The 10,765-nt window shown below is 62.9% G+C and overlaps 1 protein-coding gene across 1 annotated transcript; it reads right to left on the reverse strand.

The window, feature by feature from the left end:
* Positions 1–6,468: 6,468 nt before the first annotated feature.
* LOC142047331 (mesoderm posterior protein 1-like) lies at positions 6,469–7,776 on the reverse strand. Its single transcript, XM_075069678.1, has 2 exons — positions 6,949–7,776; positions 6,469–6,522 (listed from the first exon to the last, which is right to left on the reverse strand). Exons 1-2 carry the CDS (start codon positions 7,774–7,776, stop codon positions 6,469–6,471), a joined length of 882 nt encoding a protein of 293 aa, XP_074925779.1.
* Positions 7,777–10,765: the final 2,989 nt, after the last annotated feature.

Here is a 10,765-nt window from a genome sequence, read left to right on the forward strand (position 1 = left end):
CGCAGGGGCACGTGGGGCCCGGCCGGCTTCCTCCTCCTGCGACAGACAGACAGCTTCAGCACCCACTCCTGGGGAGTGGGACCCCCGAGGCTACGCCCTGCCACGCAGAGCCCTCTGCCCCTGGGCACAGGGGACAGGCATATCCTTGGCACTGCACAGGGCCTCCTCGTGGGGCTGAGCCCCGGACAGAGGCAGCCTGGCAGAGCCTGGGCACGGCGGGGCGGGGAGGCCTTGTGCGGCTGGATGAAGAGGTCCTGCTCACACTGGCGCAGTCAGCCTGGAGCCGGGGGCAGCTGAGCTCAGCAGGAGGGGGAGCTGCAGGCCAGGCCCCCCGCACATCTCTCACTTGGAGCCAGAGGGGCAGCTCCCCCATGGGACACCAGCCCCCCAGCCTGGCAGTGGGCCTGGTCCAGCTCAGTGCTGCCCAGCGCAGTCCCCCGCCCCCACCAGCTGTTTGTGTCTCTGCTTCTCTTCTTGGAGCAGCCTCCTGATGGCTGGTGGTGGGGGCCAGCTGGCGGCTCTTCCTGGCAGCCCCCAAGGAGTCCCAGCTGTGGAGCGGGAACCTGGAGGGGTTCGGACGGCGGGGACACGCTGCCAGCCATGGCCCCTGGCTGTGGGGCTCTCCTTGAAGACCCATCAGGCCCCCGGGAGAGCCAGGAACAGCTTCTCCTCCCTTCCCACTATCTCTGACTTCCCTGATCCTGCCTTTCTGTGCAGCCCAGACGCTGCGGTGAGGGGCTCCAGCTAATGATCAGCGGGGGGAGCATGGGGAGGCATCAGCAAGGGGAAGGCAGGGAGCTGTCCCACCTTCCAGAACACAGCCTACCTCACCCTCCCCGACCTGCCTCAGCCAGAGACTTGCTCCCACAGCAACCTTGGCCCTAGCAGCTCCCTTAAACAGGGAACCCCCCATCCGGTCTCTGCTCCGGGGCAGCTCTCAGTAGTGAGCCCAGGCTGAGGCTGGCTCCCGAGAGGGTGGGGAGGATAGTGGTGTCATCAGCAATCAGCCTCTGCTGAGCAAGGCAGGTGCTGCTCCTGCTCCGAGCCCCCACGCCCCCAGGCTGGTAACAGGCATGGCGAGGTCCCAGCTGTCTGGGAGCCAAGCGCCAGGTCAGCATCCGTGCCCCATGCTACACTCGCTGGGGCACACGCACATGCCCTGCCCACAGCAATACCCGGGGAGGGGACGTCCCGACAGGAGCAGCGCTGTCGCTACCAGTGGGAGACGCTCCCACGGCCGGTCCCACCCAGACACCCACTGAGGCAGTGGTGGAGCCGTGCAGCCTCCTGCACCAATCCGCATCCCCCAGGCTTGTCCAAACCCCATGCAAGGGGACGCCTGCCCAGCCTACTCCTGCTCCATGCATCCCTTTCAGCTGGGACAGCAGGCAGACGTAGTTCTCCAAGCCCCAGAGGACAAGGAGCAGGGCCACAAGCCACCCACCCGCCCTCCTCACCTCCAGCCACAAAGTCCCACTCGCTCAGCACCTCCACTGCTCTGCGTGGGTTGGAGCTGGTACTGCTGGTTCCAGCTCTATGTCCGGAGCCTCCCTCGGCATTAGCAGCAGCACTGCATCCCCACGGCAGTGAGCCAGCCGGTGGCCTAGCCGCCAGGCAGCCTCCCCTCGCACTCCAGTCCCAGGGCTGTGTCACTCAGCCACCTGCCCCCACGTGACTCGCTGGACGCTGACGCAGCCGATCGATGAGATGCCCTTGACGGCTCATGTTGCTTCTTGATGTAATAAACTCGTGTTCAAAAGGCTTTGCTCCCCCATCCCCCATGCGGCACCCACGCACACAGTCACACACTCACACACACAGTCACACACTCACCCACACACACACTACCCCTGGGTCCCATGCAGTCACACCCGCACACACACACACTGAGTCCCATGAAGTCACACCCCCGCACACACTCATTCACAAGCACTAATACAGCATCACAGGCCCAGTCACACACTCACATCCACATTCACACACTCCCACCAAGAACTGCCATGAGTGCAGGGGTCTGTCCAGCCGGACAGGGGGGCAGGCATGGGGCACACAACCCTGCCAAGCAGCCTGTCTCCCGCTGGCTGGCTCCCCACTGCGGAGGGCTGGCTGGAGCCCCATCACAAAGCACACTAGCCCCACCCCTGCTGGCATCTCTCTACAGCACCTCCAGCCAAAGCCCTGGGCGGATAAGGGCCTGAAGCACTCCACGTCTGGGGATGCTTGGGCCAGGTGCCATGTACAGACCCTCTCCCTGGGGACCAAGCGGACAGGACAGCCAGGGGCCCTGGCTGGGGTGCACCAGGTCCTTAGGGCTGTGGGGTGAGATGTGGACCTGATTCCCCTCTGGCTGGGCTGTCTCTGGTGCTGGTGGAACCTGGCATTGGGTTGGAGCAGCCCAGGGGCAGCTGGCAAACTGGCAGGACCTCTGCGGCCACAGCACAGCCTGGCCTCTTTCAGCAGAAGCCTCTGAACCGACACTATTGCTGATCTGTTGAGCTCGCTGTGGCTCAGGGCTAGAGGCACAAAAGCAATTCTTTGGCATCCGGAGGCTGGCACAGTAGGGGCCAGACACCCACCTCATCGCTGCCAGACACACAATCTGCGCCCAGTGCTCCCCTGGCATCCCGATATGATAGGGACAGTCCCAATTTTGGAGCCTTTTTCTTATATAGGCTCCTGTTACCCCCTACTCCCGTCCAGATTTTTCACACTTGCTGTCTGGTCACCCTAGATGGCAGCACCCTGCATCCTTGGCAGCTACAGGCCTGGCCCTGGCAGAGCACCTGCCCCCCAGCCCCAGGGCCTGGCTCCTCAAAGGCGGTTCCCTAGTGACACCCCGTGGCCACCCAGGGGACATCTCCAGCCCAGGGGAAGGCTGGCAGGCGCCAGCACAGACAGCCTGCCAGACCCGGGCTCAACCAACCAGGACCCAGGTCTGAGCCGCTGCTGTGGCTGATGTGCTTGGCCTGGCTGCACCACAGGACAGGCACGGGGAAGGACAATCCGGCTACCCCACGGCAGGCCCCCACCCCTCAGCCCAGCAGCCATCAGGAGTCTCTGCAGGACACAATGAGGTGCTGAGTTCCCACAGACGTGTGCGACCTCGCAGGGAGCATGCCACTGGCACATGCTCACCATGCACGGGCAGGGGAACTGCTCCACGCGTGCATCACAACACTGCCTGCACACGTCATGGTGCAGGGGTCACACACACTCACCACGCATGGGCAGGGGATGCGCTCTGAGCGTGCATGCTGGCACTGTCCACACACGTCACGGTGCAGGGATCACATATGCTTGCCATGCACGGGCAGGGGTTGTGCTCTGCGCATCCATCACAGCACTGCCTGCACATGTCATGGTGCAGGGATCACACACACTCACCAGGCATAGGCAGGGGATGCGCTCTGCATGTGCACGGTGGCACTGCCCGCACACATCACGGTGCAGGGATCACACGCCACGCACAGCAGAGGATGTGCTCTGCACGTGCACCATGGCACTGCCCGGACACGTCACGGTGCAGAGATCACACGCTCACCATGCACTGGCAGGGGTTGTGTGCCGCACATCCATCACGGCACTGCCCATACATGTCACGGTGCAGGGATCACACACACTTGCATTCAGTAGAGCAGCACGTGGCCCCTGCCCTGTGATTTGCCAGGACAGGCCCGGACAGGGGGCTGCTGTTTGTCTTCGCAGGTGGCCTGAGGTGGCAGAACAGAGACCTAACCAGGGCAGAGCCAGGATCCGCTGAGACAAACCGATCGTCATGCTGGCTCCAGAGTGCGGTTCTGGGGCACTCAGCACCCCTTTATTTGTGGGGGTGCTGAGTGCCCCAGACTCCCCCCATCCCATATCCTAGCCTTGCCATGAAATTCCACCCCCACCTCCATGGCCAGAGTTGCTGGGGCCCTGCGTTCCACAGCCCCTTCCAGGCCAGGCGCCCCCGGGCAAAGGGCTGTTCCCATATGGAGGGTGCCCAAAGACTCAGGCTGCTGCAGCTGCACAGAGAGGTGCAGGCTGGCACCCCAGGGCCATTGAACCCAGGCCAAGGGGAGCCGATGGTGCCCAGAGGAGCACAGGCCTGAGGAGCAGCCTGGCCCGTGCTGAGATAGGCCTTGGAACAACAGGGGAGCTTTGCATCTCAAAGGCTGTGTCCCGGCAGAAGGAATTAATGTTATTAGCAAGTCAGTTCACAGCTAAGTGGGGCTCATTAGCTGCCCAGCCCCTGCCCCAGAGCTGGGGGAGGGAGGAGGAGATGGAGCCTCCTCTGGTCCATTAGCATCTCCCTGTCAATCCCCATTAGTACCAGCCCTGTAATGGGCTCTCCCAGCCACCCCAGGACAGGCCCCCAGGAGCAGAACCGCCCCACGGCCGCCCCCACGCTGGAAGCCTGGGTCAGAAGCCAGCGCAGGCAAGGATCCTAGCAGATCTGAGCCCTGGACCCAACCCTCACAGGCACCGCTCTACCTCACATCCCCCAAGCCCCATTCCTGAGCATGGTGCTCCCTGCCACCCCTGAGATGCCCCCACGCCCAGAGCCAGGCCCTGGGCAGAGTCTGGGCTCTCAGGAAAGCAGCCCCTGGGCATTGAGGTGCGAAACGTAGCCACACAGCTCTGACCCTATTACCTGCCAAGAGCCACGGGCTGGGATCCCCCCCAGCCCCTTATGCCATCTGCCCCACTGCTGCAGGGGGCAGGGACTCCCCAGTGAACAGCTGTGATCACGTTCCCCAATTCCCACCCACCCCGCAGCTGCTGCCTCCTGCACTGGGAGGTTTCACACCCTGCCCCAGCAGCTGCACCCGCCTTCCCTGCCAGGGCATTGCAGAGCGCTCTGCCGAGGGTCCAGGTGTCATGGGACCCCCCATCTATTTATCTGGGGCTGAATCCTGATCGTCTTCTGTCGTATCCGTCCCGCCCCCATGAGCTGGGCCTGTGACACCCCTTTTCCCACAGAGAGACAGAGCTGTGAGATAAACGGGCTCAGAGCCAGTCTCACCATTGATATCATGTATAACTACCACCCCACCGTCTATCCCAAAGGGCTTCCCAGCCCATACACTGGGATCATTCAACCCCTGCAGAAATGCAGCCACCTCTGGGGTGGGATGCGGCAGCAAAATGACACAGCATGTTAGAACAGGAAGCTCAGAAGCATCCTGCATTCATTGGACTTTAGTGAGGCCAAGTGAAATGAGTCACACAGGAACAGGGGCAGGACACGGGCTGAGTTCACCCACCCCAGGGGATTTTTAATGAGCCCCAGTAGACAGGCCATGTGTTGGGGGCACCCAGCCCCGGGGAATGCAGGACGGCCGCCGCACAGGGGTGCCTCACGCCCCTTGCAGAGCTCTCCCAGGACTGTGCATGCAGGAGTGGGCAGAGGAGAGCAGGTGCCCCATCCCCCCAACCAGGGCAGTGGCCTCCCTGGCTCCTTAAGACAGTTGAGTCAGGGGCTCCTCTTGGGCGCCAGCCAAGAGATCTCACATACAGGCAGGTTTAAGTCTCCCAGCATGGTGGGTCCCCAACCCAGTGCGCCCTGCTTGTCCCATGGGGTCACAGGGATATGAGGGAGGATGGGAACCTTGGGTTCTCCCCTGCCATCACGGGAGGGGCCCCGCACAGCTCAGGAAAATCCCTCCTGCAGGCAAAGCGCTCACATGGCATCTTTCCCAAGTGGAACCGAGGGATACAGAGGCCGGGCAAAGGGATCTGCCCAACAGGCCCCCACACCAAAGCACTGTCTACACACCAGGAGTTATTGTGGATCCCACAGCTGGGGCGTGAGCTCAGTGGCCAAGCCAGGACTGGAACCCAGGAGTCCGGGCTCCCAGCCCAGTGTCCTAACAGCAGGGCAGCCTCCTCCCAAGCCGCAGGGCCAGTTCTAGCTAGGAGGCCGAAGCGGAGACACGTATTGATCCATAATGGCTCCCCCTTCCCTCCCCCCACTCCCCTGAACCCCATGGCAGCAAGAGGCAGGAGGTCACAGACATGGGTTTATTCATTCACAGCATCACATCAGCTTTCAAAGCTCTTTAGCTATTGTCCCCTGGCCTGGAAATAACTCGATAAATACCCTCCCACCCCAGCATAACTCCATAAATACCCTCCCACCCCTGCTCAACTTGATAAATACCCTCCCACCCCGGCACAACTCGATAAATATTCTCCCAACCCTGCACAACTCGATAAAAACCCTCCCGCCCTGGCATAACTCGATAAATACCCTCCTACCCCTGCATGTGCCCCACACCTGCACTTCCTCAGCGTGCCCCATGCCTGTATGGCCACGCACAGCTGCATTGTCCCCAGAAGTGGGCGCATGATCCAGGGCAGAGTCGTCAGCCAGCAACAGTGTTCATGCATGTGGCCCTCTCCACCCGGGCTGCCTGGGCTCACGAGGACTCGTTCTGCCACCGGCTGCTTCTCAGGCTTGTCCCCAGGCTGGGCAGTGACCCATCAGTCTTGGGGAAGCAGGGCCTCCAGGAGGGAGAGGAGCTCGCCGGAGAGATCCTGCAGAAGGGAGCACAAGGATCAGTGGCGCTGACTCTGGGAGCCGGACGGAGTGGGAGGCACTCCGAGCGGGACCCACAAACTGCCCCTGGAGGGCACAGACAGTAGCAGGGCCAGGGAGCCTGTGGAGCGAGGGAAGTGAGTCATTTGCTCTGCCTTGTCAGCCGAAGCTGATCCCCAGGGCCAGGGAAGGGGGGTGCCTGTGATCAGAGCCCTTCCGGGCTCTGCTGTGCTGATCGGCCGAGTAGCCCTGAGCACGTCACTCCCCGCTCTCCATGCCTCAGCATCTGCCCGGGAAAACCCTTCCCCACTGCCCCCCACAGCAGTGCATGCTGCCCTCCTTGCAGGACCCGGCCCACAGGCCATTACAAGTGGCCAGGGATTTGGGGAATGCCTAGATGAGGAGGGGGCAGAAAGCGAACGTACCTGGGAGGACAGACCCATGTCTGCAAACTCAGCTGGCAGCAGCATCGGCCTCGCATCCAGGATTCGTGCCCTGTGCAGCTCAGGGGGTGTCCCTGCGGCAGGGCAGGAGGTGGGTGAAAGCCAAGAGGCTGTGTCTGTGCTGAGTGCCCTGTGCAGGTCAGGGGGTGTTCCTGTGGCAGGGCAGTAGGTGGGCGACACCCAGGATTCTGCGGCTGGGGGGCACCCCTCCCACAGGGCTGGAGATGCTGCCCGGAGGCCAGGGGTTGTGGCCTGGCAGCAACCCAGCCCCTCGGGGCACAGCTGGCAGTGCCGGCGTGGGCCCTCTCTCCTCTGGGCCAGCGTTTCCTCGCTGAGCCCCAGCAGCTCTGACAGGTGGGAGATGTAGCGGATGGCGAGGCGCAGGGTCTCAATCTTGGTCAGGCTCTGGCCAACCGGTGCCACCGAGGGGGGCAGGTAGCGTCGCAGGGTGTGGAGAGCCTTGGACAGGTTTCTCATGCGCAGCTTCTCCCGCTCGCTGGCGCTCTGCCTCTGCCCACCACCCGCCCTGCCCCGGCTGCCCTTCCTGCTCCCGTAGGCTGGGCACAGGCCAGCCCTGGGTCTTGGTGTCAGCACCAGGCTCGGGGCTGCAGGGCAGCTGCTGCAGGGCTCCTGGGGAGCTTGGCAGAGCGGGTAGAGGGGCGAGAGGCCGCAGGAGTCAGTGGAGGGCGTTGGGGAGCAGCTGCTGTACCCCTCCGTGCTGGGCGGGACCCTGTCCCACTCCTGCAGCAGGGCCTGGCCTGGGAGCAGCGGGAGATCCTGGGCTAGGAGCTGGGCAGGAGAGCTGGCCATGGCGTCAGGGCTTCCCAAATTGTGTGTGGGGAAAGCGCAGCAGCCCAAGGCTTTATGCTGAGACTGGAGGTGTGAAGTGGCACCTTCGCAGGGACCATCAGCACATCAAAGCCCTGGGGGGCTGGGGAGCGTGGGGGAGAAAGCTCCTTTGAACAGGCTGGTGTTGAATTTTACCCCAGCTGGGGTGGAGCTGTGTGACAGGTCACCGACCCCACGGAGCCCCAGCTGCCGGCCTGCAACAGAGCCTGCCCAGGTGCCCCATGCCCAGTGGGCTGGCGAGGGCACAGAGCGGCTCTGTATGGCTGGTCTGTGCCCCCACTCGCTCAGAGGGGGCAGCCTGCACCCCACTGCCAAGGGCAGGATGAAGCCATACGCGGGAGGGTGCCCGGCGGCTGTGTGTCTGTGTTCCTGGGGGCAGTGCCAGCAGCCCACGGCACACGGTGGGGGACAGAGGTCCAAACCCACACAGGGAGGAAAAGAACCCAGGAGACCGGGCTGCATGCCGAGGTGCTAAGCGTTATCCCACACTACTCAAACCTGGCCAGGCCCTGCCCTGAGTGATGGGACAGGAGACTCGTCCTCACTCAGTGTGGGCTGGGGGCAGGGCTTGGGCCAGGGGGCGCAGGAGGCAGGTGCCTCCTAGAGCAGGACCCGAACCAAAACCCATCCCCCCGGGATGCTGGAGCGTCGAGCCCAACCCCAGCTCTGGGCCCTGATTCCCCAGCCAGTTCCTGAGCCCAACCTCCGACGTTCTGGGGAGGGGCCCAGCAAACCAGGGACGCTCCCCCTGCATGGGCCTGGGCAGGGGCTTGTGCTCTGCTGCCCTGCAGGCTCCCAGGAGGCGCTCGGCACCCTGGGCCAAGGGGGGTGAGAGACAGCTAGGGAGCCAGAGCAGCCTGCCCCTCCCAGCCCAGGCTAATGGCATTTCACACCCTGCCACTAATGAGCCCAGGAGCCACACTATCACATCCAGGCCATGGCTCAGGGGCCCTGCCCCCCACCTGGCCAGCTGGCTGCGGGGGGCCAGGAAGAAGGGTCTGTCTGTCTGCTGCTGCCCATCAGCATGTGGGGGGGGCACAGGGGTGAGAGGCTCTTTGCTGGGGTAGCTGCCATGGGGCGGGGCAGACCCAGCTCCCCAGGGCTGGGAATGTGGGGGCACCTCTCCACCAATCACCTGCTCCAGCGAGGGGCTCGTTGTGCCCAGGGGGCAGCCACCAGACAGCAGGGCTGGAAGGATCCAGGGGGGCAGAGTGGGCTCGACCCAGCAGTTCGGAGATGCTGCCCCAGAGCCTGCAGCCGTCCCAGGCAGACAGCTCAGCTGCAAGGACCCTGTGCCCAGGGAACTGGAGCACTTGTGAAGCAAGAATATTAAACACCCCCTGAGCCCCTCCCACCCCCGCCAGACACTGGTTCCAGGGGGGCAGGAGGGGCCTCGGCGGGGAAGGGGATGAAGCAGTGCATTGTGGGAGGGTGGCAAAAGAGAAACAAAATGCCCCAGCAGCCCAGCCCAGTGCACAGGCCCCCAGATAAACATCCAGGGGGGACCCTCTCCCGGGGTCACAGCCAGGCCTGTCCCCAGGGCTCCTCTAGCGGTAAGAGCCTCTAGCCATGGGGCTCCCAGCCCTCCCCTGGGATGATGCCCCTGCCAGTGTCTCCCCCCAGAAGGACGGGCACCCGATAGGCCAACGTGCCAGCTGGGGGGTAGGGGCTGATGCTGGCACAATTTCTCCTTTCTCAGTTTCCCCCCCGTGGAGCAGCCTGGTCAGCCCTCTCCTTCCCTGGCACTCACACCCCCAACCCCCTTGGCACAGGGGTGTGACAGGCAGGGCAGCTGGGCAGTTCGGCCTGGGACTGGGAGTCAGGACTGCTGGGTTCCTCTCCTAGCTCTGCGACTACCTCACTGAGCACAGCATGTCCCTGCTCTGTGCCTCAGTTTCCCCATCTGTGACATGGTGCCTGATTGTAACCTTCTCAGGGTGGGGGCTGTGTCTCCCTTAGGTGTCTGTCAGCACCTGGCACAGTGGGGCCCTGATCCCTGACTGGGGCCCCCCAGAGTTACCATAGGACAAACCCAGCCTGGGTGCGGGGGCTGGACACCCCTGCTGGGGAGTTCTCAGGCTGGGCTACGCCATGATTTTCCCAACCAGCTGGGCCCCTAGCTCATAATGAGAAGTCCAGACCTAAGGCAATGTCACGGGGGGAACCACAGCCCCCTCCACCGCCAGCCCGCGTCCCCCTGGAGCCAGAGCATTCTCACTATGAGGCGGAGGGAGGGAGGGAGGGCGTGAAGAGCTGGGAGGGACCCCCGGGCTGCGTTCCCAGGCCCAGTGCAGCTGGCACTTGACACGACTGGTGTAAAGGTTACCACGGAAACCCAGTGTGGCAATTCTGGAAAAGAAAACAGAAGAGGGAGAGGCTCTCAAGGGAATGTGGGGTGGGACGTGCTTCCAAAATACAGGGCCCCACACTGATACTGGTGTGTACACAGACACACACACACAAGTGTATGCACAGGTACCCGCCGCACTGACCCAGACGTGTACACACACACACGCAACCCCACACAATACAGATGTGTACACAGGCCCAGCCACTAATACTGGAATGTACAACCCCCCACACAAATACAGGCGTGTAACAGACACACACAACCCTGCATGAATACAGGCACGGACACTGCTCCCCCTTGCACGACTACAGGCGTGTATATGGACCTCACACTACTACAGGCGTGTACCTAGCCCCGCCCTGCACTAATAAAGATGTGTTTACACACACACACACACACACACACACACACACACGCATATACAGGTTCTGGGGCTGAGGGGAGGCCAGGCCAGGAAAACTGTCTCATTCCATTTCCCAGCCCCAGGGGTTGGGGTCTGTGACGAACTGGGACTGTTCCTAATGTTTGCTCTGAATACTGTGTTGGTGCCTCAGTGTCCCCTAGGCAGTTCTTAAGTATCTGGCAGAGCAAAGGGCCAGT

This window comes from Chelonoidis abingdonii, chromosome 9 (genome assembly GCF_003597395.2).
Source record: "Chelonoidis abingdonii isolate Lonesome George chromosome 9, CheloAbing_2.0, whole genome shotgun sequence".
NCBI classification, from domain to species: domain Eukaryota; kingdom Metazoa; phylum Chordata; order Testudines; family Testudinidae; genus Chelonoidis; species Chelonoidis abingdonii.